This window comes from Bos indicus, chromosome 17 (assembly GCF_029378745.1).
Source record: "Bos indicus isolate NIAB-ARS_2022 breed Sahiwal x Tharparkar chromosome 17, NIAB-ARS_B.indTharparkar_mat_pri_1.0, whole genome shotgun sequence".
In the NCBI taxonomy this organism is placed as follows: domain Eukaryota; kingdom Metazoa; phylum Chordata; class Mammalia; order Artiodactyla; family Bovidae; genus Bos; species Bos indicus.
In genome coordinates this window covers 61213886-61240712 of record NC_091776.1, presented here as the reverse complement: position 1 = coordinate 61240712, position 26827 = coordinate 61213886, and the positions used below count along the sequence as shown (strand labels likewise).

The window sequence follows — 26827 nt, the reverse complement described above, 5'->3', positions numbered from 1 at the left end:
CCCAAATCCGGACGCCCCCCCCGGAGCTCCCCAAATCGTTCGGAAGGGGGACCCTCCGCGCCAGCGAGGGGAATGTGTGCGTGCATGTGGATCAAGCCTCCAGAGGCAGCAGAAGGAGCGGGAACGCAGCTGGGGAAGCGTGGAGGCGTCCCCGGTGCCCCCGCCGCGCTGTTGGTATGTCCCTACGGGCTCCGCCCCCTCCCGTTTCCCGGCGCCGGGGCCCGCATGGCTGCCGGCACGCGCCCGGCGGCCGCACCGCGGTCCAGAGCTACCATGGCCCAGTGGAAGAAGAAGAAGGGGCTCCGGAAGCGCCGGGGTGCGGCGTCCCAGTCCCACAGCAGCGACTCGGAGGACGGCGAGTTTGAGATCCAGGCAGAAGATGACGCCCGGGCCCAGAAGGTAGGGAGAGCAGGGCTTTGATACACGTCGGAACCCGAGCCCCTGCTCCGCCCGGTGCATGGCAGTTCCCCTAGCTGGGGAGCGGGCACGGCTGAGGATGGGGACAGATCGGCTGGCCGGGCGGTCAGGGCAGGACCTCCGGCCTGAGCACGTGTGCCAGGACCCTCCACACCCGGGGTCCGGACTCCCGAAGCCTCTGTATTGGGTAAGCTGGGGGCCTGCGGGCCTTCCTGGCTGACGCTTGGTCTGGCGCTTCTCATTGGCTTATTCCTGGCCAGCGGGGGCGGATCCTGGTTTCCATTCGTCCAATGAAAAGTGCGGGTGCTGAACATTGGACTTTTGAGAGTTTGGGGGTTCTTCGGAGGACGAATTAGGAGAAGGCTGCACCTCGTGGCTTTGAGACAGCGATGCCCCCAAACCTCTGGGAAACTAATAATAAACTCGCGTCTGTTGATCACTTACTGTGTGCAGGCTCCGTGCTAAAAGCCTTTATAAGCCTTATCATTTAATCCCCACATCAACCCTGCGAGCTAAGTATTTATCCTCCTTTTCCGGAGAAGGAAACAGAAGCCTGGAGGGGTGAAGTAACTTGACCAAGACCTCATAGCTTGTGAGTGGAGAGCCAGGATTCAAATCCAGGACTGTATGGCTCCAGGCCCTGTGCTATGTCCGTTACTGAGTGCTAAGTGTATGCAAATGGTGGCGGGGGGGGGGGGGGGGGGGGGCGGGCTGTGCAGGTGTGAGCCCCAAGGGAGCAAAAGAGCTGTACAGGCCTGTTGTTTCTCACAGCCTTGTGCTTAGCAGATGTCTGGCATAGAAGACTCTGGGTATAATAGATGAATGAGTGGGCGTTTATATGATGAGAGCCCTCTCTGCTCTTCAGAAGTAGGGACCAGATGGGGACCTTATTCCATCTCAACCGAGCCTCATACAGCAGGTACTCTATAACTAGGGACCAAGGCACAGCCATGTGTTCGACCCCTTGTACCGGCTGTGGGAGTACACATGGGAGAAATTGCTTAATCTCTCTGTGTGTGCCTCAACTTCTGCACGGGTAGAAAGTAGTCGATTCTATGTGCCTCAAACACTGTGGAAAGGAGGAATGACAGTGTGCAGACATTCTGCTCTTCAGTAAATATTGCTGGGGCACCAGTGTGTTGCAGGCACTCTGTTATCACGTGTCTAGAGCAGGGGTAGGTTGGCAAACTTGCCCTGTAAAGGACCAAATGGTAAATAGTTTAGGCTTTGCAGGGTCATAGACGGTCATGCAACTGTCTACTTTGATTTTGCTACGATCTTTTAAGATTTAAAAATTATTCTTATCTCAGGGACTGTACAAGACAGGTGCAGCTCTGACCTAGAGGGTTGTATTGGACCACAGAGGAGCACATAGGGAGGAATATAGACTCTGAAGCCAGCGTTCATATCCCTTACTGGCTGTGACTTTGCCAGATCACTTCACCTCTCTGCGTGTCAGTTTCCTTCTCTGTAAAAGACACTAAGTAATAATAGCTGCTTGACAGTGTTGTTGTGAGGAGTGAATTAATTTATACGAACGCTCAGCACAGCACCTGGCTTATAGTAAGTGCCATATAAGTTTCAGCCATTATTATGAATTAGTGTTTTTATAAATGTTATTTCTGAGAGGAAGAAGGCAGTGCTGTAGTCCAAGAAGGCTGCCCAGAGGAGGTGTCTGGGTATGATTTAATTGTGCTAGAACAAGTGGGTGGCAGAGAGAGGAAGCCAGGAATGAGAGAGACCAGATCTGGGGAGGAGTGATGATCAGAAAGGGTGTGAGGGAGACAGGTGCAGGACAGACTGGAAAAGTCTGGTACCTCATTCATAATAGATGATTCGATTGGCTTCCCAAAGTTTTGAGGGCTCTGAATAACTAGTCTGGATGATAATGATGATGGTACCACCATCTGGGCACTGTCCTAAGCTTTACACACACCCATTTAGTCTTCCCAACACCCTATAAGGCATATGCTCTTTTCATCCCCATTTTTGTGATTGGAGAACACAGGCTCTGGGCGAGGAAGTCCCTGGCCTGAGGTTTCACAGCTGCAAGTGACAAAGTTGAGACTGAAACACAGGCAGTCTGTCTGTAGAGCCTACTCTCAGACCCGCTGCCCTGTCTTTGTTCAGTCAAAGGAGAGCCCTTTAGCAGAGAAGTCACGTGATCTCACAGGAGCATCAACACCTTGAATGAGGGCTAGTTGGAGGGGCCTGGCAGCAGGACAGCCCCCTTCCCTAGTCCCCAGTGGTCTGACTGTACCTGGAGTGATGCTGCTTCTCTGTTGCTCCCTCCCAGCTGGGACCTGGCAGACCCTTACCCACTTTCCCCACCTCGGAATGCACCTCGGACGTGGAGCCAGACACGCGGGAGATGGTGCGAGCTCAGAACAAGAAGAAGAAGAAATCAGGAGGCTTCCAGTCCATGGGTGGGTGAGCCAGGCATCTGGGAACTTGGGTCAGGGGAGCCACAGGGGTCATCATGGCCTCCGTGATCTGTTCCAGACTCTGCACTGTGGTAGGCTTGGGTGGATGGAGGCAGCAGATAATCTCCAAGCCAGTCACGGCCTTCTTATGGGGGCAGCGGGCCTGACAGAATGAGAGAACAGTTAGGGCAAGACTCGGGGTGATGCTGTTGCAGGAACAGGCAAAGATATCTGGGGGTTGAATGGTAATTAGACATGTGTAAAAGCCAAAAAACACTGTAGGCTAAGTTAAAGTAAATGCTGTATTGGAATGTATTTGCAACTGTGTGACAAAGAGCTAATAACCTTAATATATAAAGAGCTTTTATAAATCAATAAGAAAAAGACAGTCACCCAGATAGAGAACTGGGCAAAGAAACAAGTCATCTCCTGTCCCTAAATACTTCCCACTGGCCTCCAAGAGATGCAGGACCTCCTCTGCCTAAAACAAACCCAGTTCCTCAGTGTCATCCCAGGCCCCGTCAGTGTTCAGACCCCCATTGTCTCACGGCATTATGTATGTACATATATATGTATTAGTTGCTTAGTCATGTCTGACTCTATGATCCCATGGACTGTAGCCCACCAGGCTCCTCTGTCCATGGGAATCTCCAGGTGAGAATACTGGAGTGGGTAGCCATGCCCTCCTCCAGGGCATCTTCCAGACCCAGGGATCAAACCCAGATCTCCTTCATTGCAGGCAGATTCTTTACTGTCTGAGCCACCAGGGAAGCCCACGGCATTGAGTGTTCATGTCAGAATCCAAATGCAGTTCATACCCCACAATCAGTAAACTTGTCCTCTCAGTCTCTATTAATCCATCAGCTTTGTTCTACTGCTTTTCTTTTTTTCTTGCTGTTTATTTGTTTATGCGACAGTCATTTGTCCTATGTAGTTTTCAGCCATGTGTCATAGGGGCTTCTCCAGCCCCCTGGCCATTCCTGTGTCTTTCCCAGGCCTGAGCTACCCAGTCTTCAAAGGCATCATGAAGAAGGGCTACAAGGTGCCGACACCCATCCAGAGGAAGGTACGGGGCGGGGATGCTGTTGCGGGTCACAAGGAGGGGATGCCAACTCGACCTGTCCATCTGGCCTCTTGACATTCTCCCCTTGTCCCAGCCATCACATCTGTTGTCCCCTCTTACTCTGGCCGAAGCCCCACGAGCTTCCCCATTCACAAGTGGAGAAAAGTCAGGGCCAGCAGGGCAGATGCTCGACTCGGGGCATCTTTGCCACTTAAGCTTCTCCCTGCTCAGTCCCTGCCCCGACAGCTCACAGACACTCCATCCTCACCCACTGTCATCTCATGATTCTTGTCCTCAGACATTTAGCCAAGAGGGAGACAGCGTTTCTCTGGGATCCTGAGGAGGAGGACCAGACGGGGAGGTAGAACCTGGCTTAACCGGAAGAGAGGTGTCCCAAAGGTTGAAAGGGTTGGGGGTAACGGCCGCTCATCCCTGGAGCTGTGCACACCGGCTTTAACAAGAGTGGGAGCAGAGCTGGGAGACAGGCCCCGCCCCTTCCGCTGAGATGCCCCAGGACTTGACACTCCGGATCACGTGGTTCATGGGTGCAGGAACTGACCCCTCCCCTGCCCCGCTCATTCCCCTGCAGACCATCCCAATGATCCTGGACGGCAAGGATGTGGTGGCAATGGCCCGGACGGGCAGCGGCAAGACCGCCTGCTTCCTCATCCCCATGTTCGAGAGGCTCAAGACCCACAGCGCCCAGACTGGGGCCCGTGCCCTCATCCTCTCGCCCACCCGAGAGCTGGCCCTGCAGACCATGAAGTTCACCAAGGAGGTGTGTCCGGGCGGGGGACAGGGTGGCTAGACTGAGCTGGGACCAGTCAGCAAGGCCTCAGTGGGCGGGGTCAACTCCCATCCTTACGCATGTCAGTTGCTCAGTCGTATCTGACTCTTTGCGACCCCATGGACTGTAGCCCACCAGGCTCCTCTGTGCATGGAATGTCCCAGGCAAAAATACTGGAGTGGGTAGCCATCTCCTTCTCCAGGGTATCTCCCCCGATCAGGGATCAAACCCTTGTCTCCTGCACTGGCAGGGGATTCTTTACCACCAAGCCAACAGGGAAGCCTCAGCTCCCATCACCAGCTCTCAGTCTCTCTCTCTCTCTCTCTGTCTCTCCACAGCTTGGCAAGTTCACTGGCCTCAAGACTGCCCTGATCCTGGGTGGGGACAAGTAAGAGCCCCCTAGGTGCCCTGCATGGTGGCCCCCAAAGCAAGCCTGCCTGGGCCTCCCCATCAGATGGACAGAGCCTGTGCTGCTTGTTAATAACAGCAACGTCTCTGCACGTTCCTGAAATACCAGCAAGGGGAAACATACAGTAAAATACCGAAAGAAATTTCCCACACAACTCAGACGCAGGTTCTGGTGTTCCTAAAGGAGAGCTGGAAGCACCAGGGTCACCCATGTCTTAATATGCTTGATTTGGGGCTGTTTCAGGTGGAATGCGCACAAATCAAGGGGGCGTTTGTGATAGCTCAAATTTACAAAACACTATATTTTCCCTGATGTGCTTATACCGTCCTTTTGAGGTAACAGGCACCACACCTGTTTTACAGATGAGCCAACTGAGGAAGTGATGGGCCCAGAGAGCCACACGGTGGTCTGGAAGTAGAGCTAAGATTAGCGTCCCTGCCCCGTCCCACATTTTCTCCCTCACAGGGCGGCCCCTTCTTTATTCTCTCAGGATGTCACTGTCACCGGTCACTCTTGATTCTTACTGAGAAAGTGTTTTTCTTTTCAGTGCTCTTTTGCCTACATTATAATTTATGATCTCTATTGCTGTGGTTGTCAGAAATAACCTCCATAAGCTGGACCTGGCCCAGAATTCTGCCTCCAGGCTCCTACAGGTGTCCCAAGGTGTTTTCAGAGGAGAACTAAAGTTAGGGATGTGTGCTTAAACAGTTTGAGAACAAGGACATAGAGATCCAGGAAACCTGCTTCCAGGTGGAGCTGGGAGTTCCAGGGTTAGTTGCTAGGTGGTGCTGTGGGTCAAAGGCAGTTTTGTTTCGATCTGAACATTTCGAGTGGAAGAGATGGATTCTATGGTTGAGTCCTTCTCGTTGGAGAACTTTGTTGTTAGCAGTCCTTTTGTATGTTTGAACTTATAGTCCTTGTCCCCGCAGTGGTTTTGCCTAGCATCTCAGCAATAGCTTTCCCCCAGTTCCAACCCTGGGTTCAGGGTGTGGGACTCATCTAGGCATTTGGAGATGGGAAGGGAGAGAGACAAAAGAAACCTATTCAATCAAGCTGACAGACATCCTCTCTTCTTCCTAGGATGGAAGACCAGTTTGCAGCCTTGCACGAAAATCCCGACATGTGAGTTTGTGGGCTGGGGATGAGGCTCTGGGGTCCCTTCCCCAATGGCCAGGGCTTGGGGAGTGAGAGGAGGGCTATGCTGGTGACCCTGGACCCGGGTGACCTGGCCGGCACAACTACTTCCAGAATCATCGCTACCCCTGGGCGCTTGGTGCATGTGGCTGTGGAGATGAACCTGAAGCTGCAGAGTGTGGAGTACGTGGTATTCGATGAGGCCGACAGGTAAGGCTGCAGGAGCATTCCCGGGCACTTGTGTCAGGGTTGGCCAGGAGGGAGGGCTCTGCCAGGAGAGACCTACGCAGCCCAGATTAAAGCAGTGTTTCTCCAAAGTGGGCCACAGACTGCAGGTCATGTGAGAGTAACAGTTCTCCTTTTGTATTAGGAATATTGAAAAGAATAGTAAAACAACAAACACATGATTTCAGAGATAAAAAGTAGCACAAGGCTGAGCGCAGACTGGAGCCAGACAGGGGTGGGAGCTGATCCCAGCTCTGTGAACTTGGGCAGATCCCTGAGGGTCCGTGGGCCTTGGTGGCCTGCCTCAGCTACAAAGTGGGGATAAAATAGTGCGCACAGGGGAAGTTTTATTCATATAGAACCATGCCTGAGCCAGAGTGAGGGCTGGTATCATTTATTTGAACAATGACCTCCCTGGTGGTCCAGTGGTTAAGACTCTGCACTCCTAATTCAGGGAGCATGAATTTGGTCCCTGGTCAGGGAACCAAGATCTTGGATGCCGCACAACGCAGCCAAAACAAAATAAAGCATAACTGAGACCAGGCCCAACGTACCGAGGTCATGACTGCTTAGGATAAGGTTGTCAAATAGAGAAAAAGGGATCTGAGTTCCAGAAGCATCTGTCCAGGTGACAGAGAGCAATGAGGGCAGGATGACAGGTTTGGAACTCACTGGAATGGAAGCCCCTCTCCTGACCCTGCCCTGCCCTCTGCCCTCCCAGGCTCTTTGAAATGGGCTTCGCAGAGCAGCTCCAGGAAATCATCGGCCGCCTCCCCGGGGGCCACCAGACTGTCCTGTTCTCTGCCACACTGCCCAAGCTGCTGGTGGAGTTCGCCCGAGCTGGTGAGGGGGCCGCAGGAGCGGGGCTGGGGGCTGGGAAACTCATCAGTACCTGGGGGGTGGTGGGGGTGGGCAGTCTTGACTCTCAGCAACTCCCCGCCCATCCTCCTCCATTGCCCACCGCAGGCCTGACTGAGCCCGTGCTCATCCGGTTAGATGTGGACTCTAAACTCAACGAGCAGCTCAAGGTGAGGCTCTGCCCGTGCCCCTCCCCCGGCCCGCGGGGTCAGGAACCGCCCCCCCCCCCCCACCCCGACCCCGCGAGCCAACCCAAGTAACCTCTCTCCACAGACCTCCTTCTTCCTGGTGCGGGAGGATGCCAAGGCCGCGGTGCTGCTCCACCTGCTGCGCAACGTGGTGCGGCCCCAGGACCAGACGGTCGTGTTTGTGGCCACCAAGCACCACGCGGAGTATCTCAGCGAGGTGAGCAGGGACGCCCCCATCCCCTCCTTCTGGTCCTGGGGACCAGCACCTACTCCAGCGCCAGCTCGGAGCTGCAGTTCCGGATTCGGCCACCAGAGAGCAGCACCAGAGCGGCACTTGGGCCTGGCCAGCGCTCTGTCCATTTTTTTTAATTCTTTGAAGATGTTACGAAAAATTTCTGGAAATGGAAAAGGCAACCCACTCCCAATATTCTTGCCTGGAGAATTCCATGGACTGAAGAGCCTGGTGGGCTACAGTCCATGGGGTTGCAGAGTCAGACACGACTGAAGTGACTGAACACACACACAGACACACGCAATACACACACAGAGACAGACACACACGAAAAGTTTCAGACACATACCAAAGTCAGAAAATAGCATAATGAACTTTCATTATCAGTTATCAGTTATCACTCACACCCAGTCTTGATTCATCTCTAATAGTCATCGCTGCATCCCGGGTGTTTTGCAGTGTGTCTCAGCTGTCGCATCATTTTTCTGCAGGTTTTTGGTATCCCGTGTTTCTCTTTTTTAAATTGAAAGATAGCCTGCATGCTGTAAGCTGTATGAAGAGCGCTAATCTTACGTGAGCAGCTTTTCTGCACGTGTACACCTGTCACCCTCCTGGGGAGCGAGTCCTCCAGCCCCCAAGGCTGCCCGGGCCCGAGTCAGTGCAGCCACCTCGGGTCAGCCACACCTGGAGTGCGTTATCTGAGGACACAGGTCACTGGGTTTCACTCACGTGACACCGTTTCACGGGGCTTCCTCTGTATGGCTGCTGGAGTCACTGATGAATAAAACCAAAATCATCATTTTTAAAGAGCAGTTACCACTTTCACAGTGCCTCCTGTGTTGTGGGCCCTGTTCTCAGCACTGTGTGTATTAGCTCGTTTAATCCTCTTAACAAAATTTCAGAGAGGAAACGTACTCTCCCCATTCCATAGAAGACAGTGAAGGCGCAGAGAGGTTAGGAAAGTTGGGCGAGGCCACACAGCCTGTTAGTGACTCAGGAGGAGACGTGTGTGTCTTACAGTAGCACTTGCAGCCTCCCTGAGGGAGACCTCTCTGCACGTGTCATGTTTTTTTGACGCTCAAACCACCTTGCAGAGGTGAGAGGTGATACGAGTCCCATTTATACTGATGAAGATACCAAACCGAGGTCACCCAGCGGAACCGGGGTTCAAACTGAGGGCACCCGACTCCAGAGCCCGTGGTCTTGCCACTGTGTCTAACCCCTCTCCCTGTCTCCGGTCTTCACCCCGAGCAGCTGCTGGCAACCCAAGGGGTGAGCTGTGCCCACATCTACAGCGCGCTGGACCAGACAGCCCGCAAGATTAACCTGGCCAGGTTCACGCACGGCAAGTGCTCGGCCCTCATCGTGACTGACCTGGCCGCCCGGGGCCTGGACATCCCACTGCTGGACAACGTCATCAACTACAGCTTCCCCGACAAGGGCAAGCTCTTCCTGCACCGCGTGGGTAAGGAGCCCACGGCTGGACCGGACCCCAGCGGGGGCGCCAAGTCCCGGCAAGGACTGAGGGTGCAGGAGTCGAGTCCTGCCACTCCTGGTGGGGAACCAAGGCCCAAGGAGGGGACCGATCAATCAGATTCTCTGGGGAGCGGATCTGTCAGGCAGCCTCAGACTCTTAAGGAGGTGATGCTCCTGAGTTTTCTGGGCTCCCCAGTCCTCTGCTTCTCTCTGCCTTCAGGGTCCTTGATGATGCGACCCCTCTTCCCTACAGTCTTCTTCCTAAAACTCCTGGGGACCTTTGTAACCTTTGCACAGCAGCCTGACCCATCTGCCTCCTGCTCCATCAACTGCAGACAGGGTCTCCTGACTCTCCACTTTATCCAGGCAGCCTGTCAGGCCTGGCCAGCCCACCCAGGGCAGCCCACACCCACATGTTGAAGCAAAATTTGAAAATGGAGCAGAACACCTAGAAGGCAGGACATTCCCCTCCTGGAAGTCCCCCACCCCCACTGTGATGTGGCGGCCACAGGTGCTCGTCATGTGAGGTGCTGGTCCAGGTGTTCTGCTTGCTTTTGTCTTCACAACAACCCTGTGCAGTGGGTACCAGCCACACTGGCCCCACTTTACAGATGAGGAAACCGAGGCAGGGAGGTTCAGAACTAGCCAGGTGTCACACAGGTAGCAAAGTGGGGTGTCTGGGATTCTTTTTTTCAAATTTTGGTGAAATATACATAAACATAGAGGGATCACGTTAACCACTTTCAGCTGTAAGTTCAGTGGCATCAAGGACCATCACATTGTGTAACCGTCACGCACCTTCTTTATCTAGAGCATCTTTGTCCTAACAAACTGAAACCCTCTACCCATTAATCTAACTTCCTCTTCCTCCTCTCCAGCCCCTGGCAACCATCAGCCTACTTCCTTTTTTCTTCTTTTAACTCATAAATATGTTTGTTATATTTATAAATACAAGTAAATTAAGTAAGTTAGTGTGAGAGAAGCTTCTGGTGGGCTGGTTTCTTTCAGTTGTCTTGCATGTAATTGAACATTGTCGAATGGGTAAATTCCAGCCATCCATGGTGGGCGGACCTTTGGGGTGCAAGGGAGCCTCCACCTGGGTCTCCAGCCTCGTCTCCCCGTTGGCGGCTGCGTACTGTACCCTTGATTCTGTTGCTTTGGGAGGGCTGGCCCTGCACGTCCCTTGAGGCATCTCAGAACCCCAAAGGGAATTTCTCGTGTGCTACATGACCAGCAGTGTGAATCAGACCACCACAAACAAAATCTTCCAAACATGGTGACATGGTTTTTGCAAGATGCAGAAACAAGCCAAAGTGTCATGTTCTCCATGGACTTACTTAACACAAAAATAGACTTACACTGAATGTTCCTTTAAATAAAAAACAAACAAACTTATTTTTATTTACTTACTTATTTGGCTGCACTGGGTCTTGAGTTGTGGCATGTGGGATCTTGAGTTGTGGTACATCAACTTTAAGCCGTGGTGCGTGGGATCTAGTTCCCTGGCCAGGGATTGAACCCAGGCCCCCTGCATTGGGAGTGCAGAATCTTAGCCACCGGACCACCAGGGAAATCCCCACACTGGCTGTTCTCGCCTGTAACCTTCTTCTTACCTCTGTGTACATCAGGCATGTTTTCCATTCATCATCTAACACCATTCTGTGACCGGGGTCGGCAAACTGTTTCTGTAAAGAGCCAGATGGTAAATATTTTAGGCTCTGGAGCTATGTAGTCTGTTCCAGATCTCAGCCCTGGTAGCCTGAAAGCAGCCTCAGACAATTTGTAAATGAAGGAACACAGCTGTGTGCTGATAAAACTTTATTTACACAGTTAGGCTGGGGCTGGATTTGGCCACAGACTGCAGTGTGCAGCCCCTTTCCTCAGCTGTGCAGTACACATCCCAGGTGATAATCAGCTAATTAACTGACTTTCTGTCCTTACGTCTTTTAAGTGATTTCTGGTTTGCGGCTCTTCCGACAGAGGGAATGGGGTCCCTGCAGTTGAATCTTTGCACCCTGGGTTATTTCTCTGGGAAAAATCACCCGTAGTGGGAATGCCTGAAGACCTCTGATACGGATGAAAAGCAGTGTCTTGCGTCTATTTGTTTTAAATTTTATTGATTATTTATTTGGCCGCGTTGGATCTCAGCTGTGGCACCGAGGGTCTTCACGGCATCACGGATCACGGGCTCAGTTAGTTACTTTGTGGCGTGTGGGATTTTAGTTCCCCCACCAGGGATCACACCCCTGTCCTCTGCATCTCAAGACGGATTCTTAACCATTGGACCGCCAGGGCAGTCTCTCTTGCATCTTTTTCTACTGACATCCCAGGGCACCGTGTGGGCTCACAACCTCTCGGGCAGGTAGCCCCAGTGACTCTCACTGCCCTGCCCCCTTCATAGGTGGGACATTGTTCAGTCAGGTGGGGCCATGGCGTGGCTCTACCCTTAGGGCTGGGCACGTGGGACTAGTGCTGGCTCTGGGGTCCTTTGCCTTTGTCTCCGTCTGACCACCTTCCCCTGCAGGTCGCGTGGCCCGGGCCGGCCGAAGTGGCACGGCCTACTCCTTGGTGGCCCCCGACGAGGTCCCCTACCTGCTGGACCTACACCTGTTCCTGGGCCGTGCTCTGACCCTTGCCCGTCCCCCTGAGGAGCCCTCAGGTGAGTAGAAGCTGGAGCAGGACTGGGTCCCCCTGGAGTTCATGATGTGGACAGAGGGTGGAGGTGGGCCACACTGTCCTGCTTGGGATTTGACCCCAGGGAAAGATGTCTGTATTTGAAAGACAGATAAAGAGCCAGATAAGGGCTTCCCCAGAGAAGGCAATGGCACCCCACTCCAGTACTCTTGCCTGGAGAATCCCATGGACAGAGGAGCCTGGTAGGCTACAGTCCATGGGGTCGCTAAGAGTCGGACATGACTGAGCGACTTCACTCTCACTTTTCACTTTCATGCATTGGAGAAGGCAATGGCAACCCACTCCAGTGTTCTTTCCTGGAGAATCCCAGGGACGAGGGAGCCTGGTGGGCTGCTGTCTATGGGGTCGCACAGAGTCGGACACGACTGAAGTGACTTAGCAGCAGCAAGGGCTTCCCTGGTGGCTCAGGCAGTGAAGAATCTGCCTGCAATGCAAGAGACCTGGGTTCCATCCCTGGGTCAAGAAGATTCTCTGGAGAAAAGAATGGCAACCCACTCCAGTAGTCTTGCTTGGAGAATCCCATGGACAGAGGAGCCTGGTGGGCTACAGTCCATGGGGTCGCAAAGAGTCAGACACAACTGAGCGACTCACACTTTCACTTGAAGAGTCAGATAGTAAACATCTTGGGCCCTGCAGGTCACCTGATGCCCAACAGCTCCTCGTCTGTGGCCTTGTAGAGTGAAATTAGCCACAGATAATACAGACATGAGTAGAGGCGGGTGTGATCCATAAACCTGTATTTATAAAAACAGGCGGAGCCACTTGATAAGTGATGGTTTCCCTTGTGGGGCTGATTTTAGTGACTCAGGACCCAGAGCAGGGCTGGGAAGGGGCCGCGGGCAGAGGACGGCCTCTGACTGGGGCTCCTGGCGGGCGGCAGGCACGGAAGGCGGGGATGGCGTACTGGGCCGGGTGCCGCAGGGCGTGGTGGACGACGAGGACTGCGGCCTGCGGACCAGCCTGGAGGCATCGCTGGAGCTGCGGGGCCTGAGCCGCGTGGCCAACAATGCCCAGCAGCAGTATGTGCGCTCACGGCCGGCGCCCTCGCCCGAGTCCATCAAGAGGGCCAAGGAGCTGGACCTCGCCGGGCTGGGCCTACACCCGCTCTTCAGTGAGTCCCTGTGTCAGGCGGGTGTGAGGTGGACCCCGCAGAACCTACTGGACCTCATGCCTCTCTCCTTCCCTCCTGCCAGGCTCTCGCTTCCAGCAGGAGGAGCTGCAGCGGCTCAGGCTGGTGGACAGCATCAGGAACTACCGCTCCCGGGCGGTGAGTGTGGGCCCCGGGTCTGGCTGAGCGCCTGACCCCACAGCAGGACCCGAGCAGGGAATCCTCTCAATCTGCGGCTCTAGCTGTGTCAACATCCCTAGAGCCAAGGTTCTGCTTGTTTCGAAGCCATCCCTGCTGGTACACAGCACGTTTTCCAGGCCTTCCATACAGATGGGTAGACTGGGGCTCGTAGAGGTCAGTGAGACGTCCTAGGCCTGTTAGAGGAGCTGGCTTTCAATAGCTCTTATCTCCTGACTCCCATTGGGATGCCTCCTGTGTCTTTTGTCTATGGGAGATGCCCACAAAAGCAGGAAAGGCCTGCCAGCTGGAGGAGAAAAGGAGAAAAGGAGCTGGAAACCTGCATGGTTAAAAGCACTGGTTTGGGATCCAGTGAACTTAGGTTGAAATCCCAGATCTAGCGTGTCCCAGCTGTGTGACCTTAGGCCTGTTACTCACCTTCTCTGGGCCTCCCTCCGTAATTGTGAAAAGCCAGGAATGAGTGGAGGGGAACTGGGAGGAATACCAGAGAGAGTACAACAAGTGGGGGAGGCTGGAGTTGGGGAGGAAGCGGCCAGTGGGTGAAGGCCTTGGGTGTCCCCCCGCTACAGACCATCTTTGAGATCAATGCCTCCAGCCGCGACCTGAGCAGCCAGGTGATGCGCGCCAAGCGGGAGAAGGACCGCAAAGCCATCGCCAGCTTCCAGCAGGGACGGCAGGAGCGGCAGGAGGGCCCGGCGGGCCCAACCCCGAGCCTCCCAGCACCGCAGGAGGAGCAGCCTGAGAAGGAGGAGGTGGCAGGAGAGAGTGTAGAGGTGCAGGCCCCACCCTGGGGACCCTGGAGTCTGGCCTGGGGGTGGGGAAAGGAGGGTCAAGTCCCAGCAGCCCGTGGGGCTGACCTCAGGGCTTTGAGCCATTGCTAGGGGTGGAGGCAGTGATCCCAGTCTCACCTCTGACATTTGAGGAAACCAGTGACCCAGACCCAGCCTCCCTATCTACAGGATGGGGTTGTGGTCTTGTCCACCATCCCTTGCCTGAAGCCCAGGGGGCCCAGGTGTGTTTTAGGACTCAGAGTCTTTACGGTGGGTCCCCTGTGGATGACGTCACACCCTCAGCAGGGTCTGGGGTGTCACCGCCATGAAATGCTTCAGTTTCCACAGTGCACTGGGCTGGTCCCCACGCCGAGGGGACAGACACAGCCTCTTGTTGGCTCAGGTCCGCTTTTGCTGCCAAGTGAATCTCAGGAAAGTTCATTTCTGGAATCTGGTAGACGAGGGCACTGTAGCCACGTGACCGCGGTACACAGTCCTGGGTCCACTGGGCAGATTGAAGACGGCACGTGGAGGGTTCCCACAGGCCCAGGTGGCCGTGGCGTTGTCATCATCGCCTGTCTCAGCCTGGGGTCTGGGCAGGTGGGAAGGGGCCGGGTTGGCAGCAGCGGAGGCTTGACTCGGGCAGGGTCAGGCACTGGGCCTTCGTGGCCAAAGGCAAGGCTGGGGAACCAGGGTGTCCCATTCACCTGGTGGGTAGGGCCCTGGGCCTGCTCTTCTAATGCTTGATGTGGAGAGAGGGTCCAGTAGGCAAAAAATACACTTGAAGACCCCCGGACTAGTCCATGTCATAGAGAGCAAGGCCACCCACAGAGGGATGGGGGACTTAGTCATGTGACTGGGGGCCTGAGCTGGGCCTGGCACATGGTGGGGCTCACCCTGGTCGGCATCCTGCCCGCCCCCACCCTGCCAGTCCTGCCTCTGCTGGTGCTTGGGTCCTGATGAGGACATGGAGGGTCCCGGAAGCTCCTGGCCCTAGACCCCAGCTGGGCTGGCAGGTGGGGAGGCCAGTTTGCTCCCTGGGGGCTGCAGGTGACGCTGGGCCTCTGTCCGCCAGGACGTCTTCACGGAAGTTGTCGGCCGGAAGCGGCAGCAGCCAGGACCCCAACGAGGAGCCAAGAGGCGGAGGGAGGAGGCCCGCCAGCGGGACCAGGCATTCTACATCCCCTACCGGCCCAAGGATTTTGACAGCGAGCGGGGGTGAGTGGCTGCTGGTCCTGGCGGGGGTGGAGTGGGGTGGGTGTTTGGGCCGCCCTCCCAACCTCAGGGTGTCTCTCCACCCCCCCTCTGCAGCCTGAGCATCGGCGGGGACGGGGGCGCCTTCGAGCAGCAGGTGGCTGGTGCAGCGCTGGACCTGATGGGAGACGAAGCCCAGAGCCTGACCAGGGGCCGGCAGCAGCTCAGGTGGTGAGTGAGCCAGCCGGCACACCCCTCCCATGCCCACCTGCCCTCCACTTGGTCCCCACAACAGGCGTGTGACCCCCTGACTGTCCTGACTCCCGTTTGATCCCCTAGAGCAGGAATTATGTCACCCCCCACCCGCCAGTCCCCATGTGGTCATGCCCTACAGGGGTCTTGACCCCATCTGCCGTTCTGGGGGGCTAGTCTTTCTAGACAGGGGCTCATGACCCAGTTTGCCCACTAGAAATCTGGTTTGGAGAAGTGATGTGACTTAGTCCAGGGTCACAGAGCCAGGAGGTGGTAAAGTGGGGGGTTGGGAACCCCCCAGGGGGCCCATGCCCCTGACCCAGACTCCTAGGTTGGACTAATCCCCAGACATCCCGCCCCCCCCCCCCCAACATACACTATTTTTGGAGGCCTGGGATGCCAGGGAATGGTGAGGAAGGGCAAGGAACGGGCCTTAACGGAGCACCTGCTGCATGCCAGACGCGGGCATGCCGCTTTCCTTGAATCCTCCCAACAACCCGATGAGGGGTCAGAGGGACACAGGCCTGGAGGGGAAGCGGGCCACCTCCCTCTGCGGCACACCTCCCAACTCCTCCCACAGGGATCGGAAGAAGAAGCGGTTTGTGGGACAGTCAGGACAAGAGGACAAGAAAAAGATCAAGACCGAGAGTGGCCGCTACATCAGCAGCTCCTACAAGCGGGACCTGTATCCTGGAGGGCGGGACTAGAGGGGGCGGGGCCAAGCTCTTTCAGCACAGCCACTGTAGGTGGGGGGCGGGGTCAGGAAGGGCGTGGTCTAGCTCAACCACCCCAGCTTCCTATAGGTGGGGGCTAGGGAGGGGGCGGAGTCGAGCGGATTCACCCACCAAACCCCTTTTAGGTAAGGGTTGTGTCCTGGTTGGGGAGGGGAGCATGGTCAACCCCAGGAGTGCCAAGGGCATCTCCATGCCGCAAGCAGCCTCCTTAATGCAGCCCCCCAGCTACCAAAAGTGGAAACAGAAACAGAAAATCGATGATCGTGACTCAGAAGAAGAAGGAACTTTTGACCGCCGTGGCCCAGAGCGAAGAGGTGGGAAGCGTGGCCGAGGGCAAGGTGAGAGCCCTGGGAGGGTCGTCCTTAAAATACAGGCTGCCAAGTAGTACATTTGGTCAACTCGGGTACTTGGTCCTCTTGGCGTGGCCTGGGTCCTGCAGCAGGTGACAGACTAAAGTGGGCAAGGGGTAAAGAAAAAGTGAAAGTGAAGTCGCTCAGTAGTGTCCGACTCTGCGATCCCAAGGGCTGTAGCCTACCAGGCTTCTCCGTCCATGGGATTTTCCAGGCATGAGCACTGGAGTGGGTTGCCTTTTCCTTCTGGAGGGGATCTTCCCTACCCAGGGATTGAACCCGGGTGTCCTGCGTTGTAGGCAGACGCTTTACCCTCTGAGTCACCAGGGAAGCCCTGGGCAAGGGGTAAAGTGCCCTCCCAGAGACCTGGGAGAGTGGGCTGGGGCTGAGTGACCATGGACAAGTCCCTTCTCCTCACTGACCTCTGATTTCTCTCCTGCCAGAAGAAGATTAAGCTACAGCCTAGACATTACAGTCCATAGAGACAGGGATTGGAGCCTGCCTGGGTCCCCAGTGCCCAGCCTAGAGGAGGTGCTGAAAAGCCTTTGTTGAGTGATTTCTGATTGTGATAGTTACACTTAGGAAGTCTTACTGTGGACCAGGCCTTGTTCTGAACACTGCACACATAATAACTCATTTACGTCTCTCTGGGACCTTGGAGGTAGATGCTATTCATAATTCACAGGCGGGGAAACTGAGGCACAGAGAAGTTATGTCATTGTCCGTGAGATCACAGCTGGGATTTGCACCCAGCAGTTTGCGCTAGAGGGTCCATGCTGTTGCCCATTACAGTAGACTACTTAAGCCTTATTCAGCAGTTACCACCTGCCAGATGCTGGGGCTTGAACACAGAATGGGAGTGGGGACAGGGGAACACCTGGGAGGCTTCTGGGAGGAGAAGACATTGGGAGTCGACCCAAAAGCTGAGCTCCTGGCATCTCTGTCCCAGCAGGTGCACCCCAGCCCCGCACCCCTGGCACCCCTGCAGGCCGCGTGCTCTCAGAGCTCAAGACCAAGCAGCAGATCCTGAAGCAGCGGCGCCGAGCCCAGAAGATGCGCTTCCTGCAGCGTGGGGGCCTGAAGCAGCTCTCTGCCCGCAACCGGCGCCGAGCCCAGGAGCTGCAGCAGGGCGCCTTTGGCCGGGGTGCCCCTTCCAAGAAGGGCAAGATGAGGAAGAGGATGTAAGAAGGTGACACAGCCCCGCGATTCCTCCATTGGTCCAGGCGTGGGCATCAGCAGCGTTCCCCATGTACCGCTGTGTGCCTGGCCCTGAGTTGGGTGCTGGGGGACCTCCCTTGGTCCATGCAAAGGAGTGCCGCACAGCCACAGAGGGACAGCAGCTGCCTCTGCCTAAGACAGGGCACATTTGAGTAGGGTGTTGAAGGGTTCATAGGAGTTTGCCAGGTAGGCCACAACCTGAGCTGGCACCTCAGCTGCTGCTGCTTTTCGTGCTGCTGTTTTTCAGTTTCTCAGATTCAGAGGTGGTGGCCCCATGGGTTTGAGCCCTGAGTGCTTGAGGCCCAGTGATGTATTTTTAATGTAATAAACCTTTATTGAGCACCTCCAGTGGACCAGGAGCACAGTCTGCTTGAGGAGTTGGAAGGGACAGACCAGGGTGCTGGAATTCCAGCTGGAGTGCCGACGAGATGAGAGCGTGTGGGTGGGTCCTGTGTGGGTTCTGCTGATGTCTCCACTTTGCTGATGAAAAAAGTCAGGCTCAGAGGATGGGTAGGTTGCCGGGGTTTGAGGACCTTGAAATTGGCCCTTGGGTCCCTTCCTCCCACCAGAACAGGCTTGCAGCTGGGACTGGATGGTGAGAGGCAGATGCGATGTGGGGTCAAGGATCTGAGCATACAGTGCTCCTCTTGGCTGCGAAGAGTGCACCGCATACCCAGAGGTCAAAACCTGTCCTGACCTCTGCCTTCCTCCAAGCCCTATGCTCCTCAAGCCCCTCCTGGGGGCCCTGTGAAGGTCATGGGCTGCATCTTGCAGCTGGGTTCTCAGACTGGCCATCCCTTAGCGCCAGTCCATAGTGGAGGAGCCTTTGTGAGCAGACGCCCTGGGAATGGTGTCCACATGTGACCCTCTTGCTGGTCCTTTATTTTACTTTACTTACCAAACGCTCATCTAGAATTTCCCTGAATTTTTGTGCCAGGCCCCGTTCCAGCCTGACAAACATCAGCTGGCTTAAATGCCCCCACTGCCCTGGGAGGGAGGACCAGGTACCAGGCCACATGCTGGATGTGGTTTGGGGGCCCCAGGTAGCTCACATTTACTTAGTACTTGCTCTGTGCCTCTTGTGTACACCCCACTGCCATCTGAGCGAGCACAGCCCTCCCATCTTTCTGGTGAGAGCCACTCAGCCCACACCCCACAGGAAATGTGCGGCTCCCCTGTCCTCCAGCTGGGTCCCTCGAGGGGTCCCTCTCCCACTGCTCACCTGGGTCGGGTTAGGAGGTGGGGGCGGCGGACTCAGCCTCACGGAGTCCGGCCAGCATGGCGGAGAGGTCCAGAATGGACAGCTTCACCTGGGGTTGCAACACAGCCAGAGTCAGATCCCAGCTCCTGAGTGTCCAGTCCCCACCTCTTAAAACACCAGAGGATGCAAAGCAGGGGTGGGAGATAGAGACTTCTATTAGATAGCAGTGATGTTGGCTCCCCAGGGGCAGTGAACCTGGTCTAAACCCTTCTGGGTTTTTTAAGCCTCAGTCCAACATCTCAATCAAAGCCTCCCAAGCAATTCATTCACAGGTACTTTTCGGTTTTCTAGCTGGCTATCACCTGTATTATAGTTGAGTTCGTATTTTCACTTACATCAGTTCTTTTTTTTTCTTTTTAGTTCGATCAGTCATGTTCATTAGTGTATGATCTACTCTCATCTTCTCCTTTATTTTGTTTACATTAAGCTGTTTATTGATACGAGTTTAATGAACACCCATGGATCCAGTGCCAAGACCTAGAACGTGATGGTACTCTTACCTTGGGCTCTTCCTTCACCTTTGTCACTGAAATAAACATCTGACAAGGAAACTATGTCTCCACCAAAAGTGGAAAGAGATTAAGTTACTCCTTGTCATAAGTGGGGGTAACTGGAAGAATAACAATGCAAATGAAACCAGGTTACTGAATTCTGGCAGCTACAGTTGCCCCCAATAGATGTGAGTCCCAGGCCCTGGAGACCAGGGGTCATTACGGGCATTAAAGGCATAATTGTCACCACCCCCACCCCCCCAACACCACTGAACCTTTCTCCTTGGAAAGATCAGAGGTTGGTTGAAAAGGGACTGGCTTTTGCCTGTTACTTCATACCGAGCCTCTGTCCCTCCTAGAGTCTTCTTTTGTCCCTTGGGGTACCTGGGCCGCACTTAAGAGAACAGTGGTGTACACATGAATCTGCCTGACTCAGGATGTGGCACTAAGGTAGGCTCTGGGGATCCAGTTCTTGGCATTTGGTTGGAATTCTGGCCTCTGAGTACAGGACGGGAGTGAGATGGGCTGGGGCAAGGGTGGGGTGCCTTGCTTTGCTTCCTCCACTTCTCACAGGGGCTGTGCTTTGAGGACCCACTAGAATCCAACAGAAGGGTCAAACGTTAGAAACGCCCTCCCTCCAGTGTAAACCAGGTCACGTGTTCTACCACCTTACAAACCTGAGTGAATACAAAAACCGGGCATCTTGGACACAGTGACCTTTGTGATGCCATTGTGCAGAAAGAAAAACCACTGTACAGCCCTGTCTTCACACTCCCCAGGGGAAGCTAAGGCTTGTCCATGCAGGAGCCAGAGGGTCAGGAACTAATTTAAAAAACTCCTGGTTTTATCAATGTTGTCACTTGCTTGCGCTGTTTGATCCTAAAATGAACTCTTGGTATAAATGTACTGTATCCATCAGTATATACCCTGGCTGAGTGCACCGTGAGGCCGCTGAGAGCCAGAGATGGTCCAGCTTCCTTCTGTCCTTGCAGCAGAGTCGAGACCAATCCAAGGCTCCCAGGCAGGGGCCTAGGCAGCCATACAGCTAGGAGACTTGGCTCTGATCACAGAGACAGAGGGTCATGCTCAACCCAGAGAAGGTGTGATCACAGGCACCGTATGTTCCCAAAGGTTGGGGGCCTGGAGGTGAGCTGCAGAGGGGTCCGCACCTGCTCCAGCTGCCCCTCGGTGTCCTCGACGTCTAGGGCGGGTGGCCGTCTCTGATGCTGACACACCAGGTGGTACATATTGAGTACTGCCATCCTGGTGCGCCCCAGAAGCAAGGTCTTCTCAGCCGCCGTGTTCTGGATTTGAATCCACTTGGATTCCTGGAGAACACCCCGCCCCCTGCCCCATTAAGGTGTGAGCCGGCCTGAGACGGCCTGGAGTCCCATTCCCCTCTGCTTCCCACAAGTGAGATCCCGATAGGCTCTCTCAAGGAAAAACGCCCATGAAAGTAGTGTTGCCGCATCTCTTATTAACCCTGGCTCTCCTCGCGGCGGTGGGAGCCTGGGGTCCCGGACGCCCACCTCCTCCGGCCTCGGTACCCAGTGCAGCGTGCGCTCCCGCGCCGACTCCAGTCGCTCCAGGAGATGCGCTCGCCGCTGGCCTTGCAGAAGCAGCTCGTCCTGCCAGGAGTCCCGCAGCCGCTGCAGCCGCGCGCGCGCCTCCTCCAGCTCCGCGAGCCGCTGGCGCTCCGTGAGCCTCAGCGCCGCCTGCATGTCCGCCAGCCCGTCGAAGCGCGCCACCAGTTCGGGGACCTCTTGGAACTGGGATGAGGTCGGGAGTGGGTACTCACAGCGCCTGCGGCCCCCTCCCCTCCCCTCCCCACGCTCAAACCCCGCTGCTCCTTAGCCCAGCTGTGAAATGAGGGCATCACACATCCCTGCGCCCTAAGAGTTAAGTTACTCCCGCCCCTCCCCACCCCGTTTCGATTCCTGGGTTGGGAAGATCTGCTGGAAAAGGGATAGGCTACCCACTCCAGTATTCTTGGGTTTCCCTTGTAGCTCAGCTGGTAAAGAATCCGCCTGCAATGCGGGAGACCTGGATTCGATCCCTGGGTTGGGAAGATCCCCTGGAGAAGGGAAAGGCTATCCATTCCAGTATTCTGGCTTAGAGAATTCCTTGGACTGTCCATGGGGTCGCAAAGAGTCAGATACGACTGAACCGACTTTCACTACCCACCTCTACCGCTAAACCCAGCTAAGTTTCACTGCCTGTGATTAATGTTAATTCATTGTTTCATTGAACTAATACCGAGTTCCTGGATTCCCCCTCCCCCACCTGCATATGTGTCTTTCAGTAGGTTATCTTTCTGAGTCTCAGTTGCACCGTCTGTAAAATGGGGTAGACAGTAAGATTCACTTCACTAGACCTTAGGGAGAATTCAAGAACAAAGCGTGTTCCTGGCATACAGTTAGTGCTCAGTAAGTGGTGACTCCCGACATACAGTCAGCGCTTCAGTTTCCAAAGGCGTCCTTGAGGCCGTCGGGGCTGCACGTGACACTGAACCCCAAAACCTCCCGCAGGGCGCTCACCTCGGGCAACAGCTCCAACATTTGCCCCAGCAGGCGTGCGCAGGGTTCCAGACGCTGCAGCCCGCGCTGCAGCCGCGCGCGCTCCCGCTGCAGCTCGGCCAGTTGAGCCCGGAGCCTCAGCGCCTCTGCCTCCCGGCGGCCCGCCAGGTGCCGCTCCTCCTCGGCTCTCCGCAGTGCGCGGCTGCGCCGGGCCTCGGCGTCCTGGGATAGGGGGATAGAGAGAAGACAACGACCTCAAGACTTGGGAGCCTGCCGAGCTCGCCGCAGCCACTCCGTCCCAATATTCACACGTAGAGTCACGGGTTGCAAACAGATGGCCCGCGGGCCAAATTCAACTAGAATCTTTTCGGTCCCTCACTCCTCTCCCACGCTTTCTAAAATGCTTCAGGCAGTGCGTATTTCCCACCGGTCCCTTTTATATTGGTAAGCCAACTTGAAAAACAAAACAAAACTTTTTATTTTGTATTGGAGTATAGCGGATTAACAATGCTGTGATAGTTTCAGATGAACAGCGAAAAAACTCAGCCATAAAATATGCATGTATCCATTCTCCCACAAACTCTCCTCCCATCCAGGCTGCCGCATAACACTGAGCAAATTTCCCTGTGCTATACAGTAGGTCCTTGTTGGTTATCCGTTGTAAATATAGCACTGTGTACATGTCCATCCCAAGCTCCCTAACTATCCGTTCCCCACCCATTTCCACCTGCCCGCCAGCCCCCCTGTCCTGCCTCCCCAGAAACCATAAGTTCCTTCTCTAAGTCTGTGAGTCTCTTTCTGTTTGGCAAGTAATTTAATTTGTATGATTTCTTTTTAGATTCCACATATAAGGGATGTCATACAATATTCCTTTTCTGCCTGATTAACTTCAGTACGTATGATAATCTCTAGGTATGACAACCATCCATGTTGCTGCAGATGGTCTTATTTTATTCTTTTGAATTGGGTAAACCCACTTTTTAAGTTTCTGTGACCTGTCTGGCTCCTATAGGATTGTGACTTTGTGACCTCTGCCTTGCCTCCCCCCACCAGTCTCCACATACCTGCAAAAACTTTTCAAAGCGGATGAATGACCCCTTTAGCTCCTGCTCTTTCTGTTCCAACTGTTCCCATCGCTGTTTCAGGGAGGCCTTTGTGGTCTCGAACACCTGGCGGGTAAGCAGTGGGTATCTGTGTGTGTTTGGGGTTTCAAGTCATCCAGCGATTTCAGGTTCATATTTAACTCTGCTCATCTTTTGCCCTTGATCTTGCTGCTGCACCCTGGCTCATATCTACCTGTGGCCCCCCAGTACCCATGATGAAGCCCAAATTCTCTCCAGTAGCCCCTGCATGTCAGCATCCCTGCTCTTCCTTCAGGCCTCAGCTCACCCTGTCTCCTTCGACACTGTTTTCCAGACCCTTACCCACCTGTGTTTTGTCCTCACCTTCCTATCTTTGTATATGCTGTCCCCTCTGTGTGTTTCTCCCTTTTCACCCTATCCCTCTTTGCTGGAGAAGCTGACTTGCCCTTCAGCCATCCTTAAGACATCACTTCCTCCAGGAAGTCCTCTGTGACCACCCCTGTGTAGAGACAGGGGCTATCTCTGGGCTCCCGACATCCCTGCTCAGTGCTTCCTCCCTCACAGCAGTCACTACCCAGACACTTGTCTGTTCTCTTCTCTAGGCTGTGAGCCCATGAGGACAGGGACTGTGGTGAGACGTCTAGATCCCAGGGCATACCCTGCACACAGTAGCTGCTCAGTGCACATTGATTTGCACCAACCACTGATTTCATTTGACCCCCATTTGACAGATGAGGAAAGCAAGGCTCAGCACAGTGGCTTGTCTCAGACCTTGTAGTAATAAGTAGGCTCCATCACTTTCTCATCTTTTTTTGGAGGGGTCTGGAGTCCCCCAAAAGTTTCAGGGACTACATTGAGTGGCTCACCTCCTTCTGGGCCTGAAGGCCCCGATCTGCATCCATCAGCTCCTGCCTCTTCTCCAAGAGACGCAGGACTGGGGGAACGTGGTCCATGTTCTGCTCCGGGATCTTCCTGGAGGGGCAAAAGGAAGTGGGGGTAAAGGAGGCAAGAGGTAGGGCCCCCAAATTCTCCAATGATGCCTAACATGCCTCTATTAGCCACCTCCTGGCTGTGGAACTTTTTACTCATTCAGCAAATTGTCCTGAGAATTTACTCTGTGCCAAGCACTGTTCTTGGCACTGGGGGGTGCAGCCTTGGTCAAGACAGGCAGATCCCTGGTCTCCAGGAGCTGGCATCCCACTGGGGAACACAGAAAAGAAAGCTAACAAACAACAAACAATGCTAGGGACTTCCATGGACTTCCTGGTGGTTCAGATGGTAAAGAATCTGCCTGAGATGTGGAAGACCCAGGTTCGAACCCTGGGTCTGGAAGATCCCCTGGAGAACATGGCAACCCACTCCAGTATTCTTGCCTGGAGAATCCCCGTGAACAGAGGAGCCTGGTTGGCTACAGTCCGTGGGGTCACAAAGAGTTGGACACAACTGAGCAACTAACACTTTCACTTGCACACTTTCAGAGACTTTGCTGGCAGTTCAGTGGTTAAGATTCCAGGCTTCCAAAGCATGGGGTGCAGGTTTGACTAATGATCAGAAAACTAAGGTCTGACATGCTGTGTGGTGCAGCCAAAAAATAATAATAATAAAAATAAACTATGCTGGGACATGGTAGGGACTTAGATGAAAAAGTCAGCAGACTAAAGGAAATCTCTCAATAGGGATATAGACAAGTCTCTGAGAAAGGGATATTTGAGCAGAGACTTGAAGGGGAAGAGGGAGGGAGCCATGTGGATGTTGCAGGGAACAGATTCTAGGCTGAGGGAAGAGTCAGTGCCAGACCCCAAGAGAAGGACCTTGGTATGTAGAAGGAGCTGCCAGGAGGCCAGTGTGGTGGGAAGGAAGGGAGGAGCAGAGTGATGGGAATTGAGATCAGAGAAGTTATGAGGGTCAGACTGCTGTGGGCTGCGATGAAGGGGGTCTCTGGCTTTGACTCTGAGTGAGACGGGAAACATGGGAGGGTTTGGAGCAGAGGAGGTGCCCCTCTGGCTGCTCTGGGGAGCAAGGCCAATAAGAGGGGCGGGGCAGCTTCAGGGGGCGCAGGACAGATCACAGGATAATGTGGAGAGGATGTGATTCTGGTCTGGGTGGCTCCGTAGAGAGGTAAGGAGCGGTGGGTTCTGGATACCACTGGAGAGCAGAGCAGATGGGGTGACGAGGCGGTGAGAGAGGAGTTCAACGGGGAACCTCGATGCTGGAAGGATGTTGTTGCTGATGGCAGGCTGAGTGGGGAGCAGGGAGGCCAGCTCTTCCGTAAGGCCAAGTTGAGACTGAGTTGCAGGTTGATCTCTGTGGGGTAGGGTCTAGGAGACTGAGATCTGGAGCCAGGCTCCCAGGAGAGAGGAGAGGCTGGACCCAGACCCGCAGGGTCAGCTGTGTTGGAAGCAGGAGGGATGTGCTATCATTCCCCTTGGCTTGTCCAGCTCTGGTCCAGGGGAAACCCTCCCGTTTTACTGACTCTGAGACTAAAGTTGGGGGACTCCCCTAAGTTGAGTCCACACTCGGGCTTCCCTGGTGATCGAGTGGTTAAGAATATGCCTTGCAATGCAAGGGACACTGGTTTGATCCCTGGTTTGGGAAGATCCCACATGCCCTGGAGCAGATAAGCCCACGCACCACAACTATTGAGCCTGCAAGCCGCAACTACTGAAGCCTGCACTCCTAAAGCCTGTGCTCTGCAACAAGAGAAGCCAGCCACCACCATCAGAAGACCACGCAGAGCAATGAAGAGCAGCCCCCACTCACCTCAACTACAGAAAGCCCACGTGCAGCAACAAAGACCCACCACAGCCAAAAAAAATCAGAATAACTAAATAAATACATCTTAAAAAAGAGTCCACACTCCCGCTGCAGAAAGCGCAGGTTTGACTCCTGGTGAACGTGAAAGCAATAGTCACTCAGTCGTGTCTGACTCTTTGCAACCCCAAGGACGGGAGCCCACCAGGCGCCTCCATCCATGGAATTCTCCAGGCAAGAATACTGGAGTGGGTAGACATGCCCTTCTCTAGGGGATCTTCCAGACCCGGGGATTGAACCCAGGTCTCCTGCATTGCAGGCAGATTCCTGGTAGAGGAACTAAGATCTCACATGCCGCACAGCCAAAATATATATATATAATGATATATGAAATGATACTGAAGTTGGGACCCCCTCCAGCCACAGTGCTGAACAAGGCTGACAAGCTTCCTCCAATCTTCCTCTAAAATGTAGTTTGCAGGGAGAGGGTACGAGAGTAATTCCTTCCCACCTTGGGTCAAATGATTTCATCTCAACTGGGTATCAGCTAGGGGTGGGGCTCAGGCACAGATCAGAGCCCTGGATTATTGACCCAGCTCTGCCCTAACTACCCCTGAGACCTTGGGAAAATTGCCATTTCCTTCAAGCCTCAATGTCTTTCTCTGGGAAGTGGGGCCATAAACGCCCACCAAGAACTGCCCAAAGAAGCCAGGATACAGGGGGGAAGGAAGGGGCCAACCCACCCACTCCTGCCCACCCGTCCTGCCTGCCTCTCAGTGCACCCCGCACACCACTCACGTAGACAGTTTCTCTTCCAAAACCAGTTGGAAATATTCCTCCCAGGGCACTGCCATTCTCCTGCGGTTGCCCCGGGCTTGCTTGCTTTCTGGAATTTTGCACAAGTCTAGGAGACCCTGGGGGCTTCTGAAGGACGGTTTGCACGCTCAGTACTCCCGGAAGGCAGCCACCCAGCAGGCCTTGGTTGCCTGGGCAACC

At 54.6% G+C, this 26827-nt stretch overlaps 2 protein-coding genes and 1 non-coding gene across 10 annotated transcripts; 1 reads left to right on the top strand and 2 right to left on the bottom strand.

Annotated features, from left to right (window-relative positions):
• Positions 1-190: 190 nt before the first annotated feature.
• DDX54 (DEAD-box helicase 54) lies at positions 191-18078 on the top strand. 2 transcript variants are annotated; one of them, XM_070769624.1, is made up of 20 exons: positions 191-399; positions 2714-2843; positions 3836-3906; positions 4493-4681; positions 5029-5078; positions 6180-6221; positions 6348-6443; positions 7180-7301; positions 7425-7486; positions 7590-7721; positions 8991-9201; positions 11737-11871; positions 12787-13017; positions 13100-13173; positions 13782-13985; positions 15058-15200; positions 15294-15407; positions 16009-16113; positions 16388-16500; positions 17462-18078. In XM_070769624.1, the coding sequence occupies exons 1-20, from the start codon at positions 226-228 to the stop codon at positions 17695-17697; spliced, it is 2634 nt and encodes an 877-aa protein (XP_070625725.1). In that variant the 5' UTR covers positions 191-225; the 3' UTR covers positions 17698-18078. The 2 variants fall into 2 exon arrangements, with proteins under 2 accessions (XP_070625725.1, XP_070625726.1); XM_070769625.1 differs by having other exon boundaries at positions 192-399; positions 17465-18078.
• Positions 10711-10783, bottom strand: TRNAG-CCC (transfer RNA glycine (anticodon CCC)). The gene has a single exon. It is a non-coding gene; the product is annotated as a tRNA-Gly (tRNA).
• CFAP73 (cilia and flagella associated protein 73) lies at positions 18042-26827 on the bottom strand. Of its 7 annotated transcripts, none has more exons than XM_019977595.2 (8): positions 26630-26825; positions 23947-24052; positions 23063-23167; positions 22020-22220; positions 21012-21251; positions 20652-20810; positions 18953-19040; positions 18042-18381 (listed from the first exon to the last, which is right to left on the bottom strand). In XM_019977595.2, exons 1-7 carry the CDS (start codon positions 26683-26685, stop codon positions 18963-18965), a joined length of 945 nt encoding a protein of 314 aa, XP_019833154.1. In that variant the 5' UTR covers positions 26686-26825; the 3' UTR covers positions 18042-18381; positions 18953-18962. The 7 variants fall into 7 exon arrangements, 6 of the variants coding, with proteins under 6 accessions (XP_019833154.1, XP_019833153.1, XP_070625738.1 ...); XM_019977594.2 differs by having other exon boundaries at positions 18042-18210; XM_070769637.1 differs by having other exon boundaries at positions 18042-18210; positions 21030-21251.

What these genes read in the sequence shown, in the direction of transcription:
- DDX54 (XM_070769624.1), top strand. Translation starts at nt 226, where the DNA reads ATGGCTGCCGGCACGCGCCCGGCGGCCGCACCGCGGTCCAGAGCTACC. An exon ending in ATGACGCCCGGGCCCAGAAG is followed by an intron (nt 400 to 2,713) that starts GTAGGGAGAGCA and finishes GCTCCCTCCCAG; the next exon opens with CTGGGACCTGGCAGACCCTT. An exon ending in GATTTTGACAGCGAGCGGGG is followed by an intron (nt 15,201 to 15,293) that starts GTGAGTGGCTGC and finishes CCCCCTCTGCAG; the next exon opens with CCTGAGCATCGGCGGGGACG.
- CFAP73 (XM_019977595.2), bottom strand. Translation starts at nt 26,685, where the DNA reads ATGGCAGTGCCCTGGGAGGAATATTTCCAACTGGTTTTGGAAGAGAAA. An exon ending in GCCTTCAGGCCCAGAAGGAG is followed by an intron (nt 23,168 to 23,946) that starts GTGAGCCACTCA and finishes CTTACCCGCCAG; the next exon opens with GTGTTCGAGACCACAAAGGC. An exon ending in GGGTACCGAGGCCGGAGGAG is followed by an intron (nt 20,811 to 21,011) that starts GTGGGCGTCCGG and finishes GGTGTTCTCCAG; the next exon opens with GAATCCAAGTGGATTCAAAT.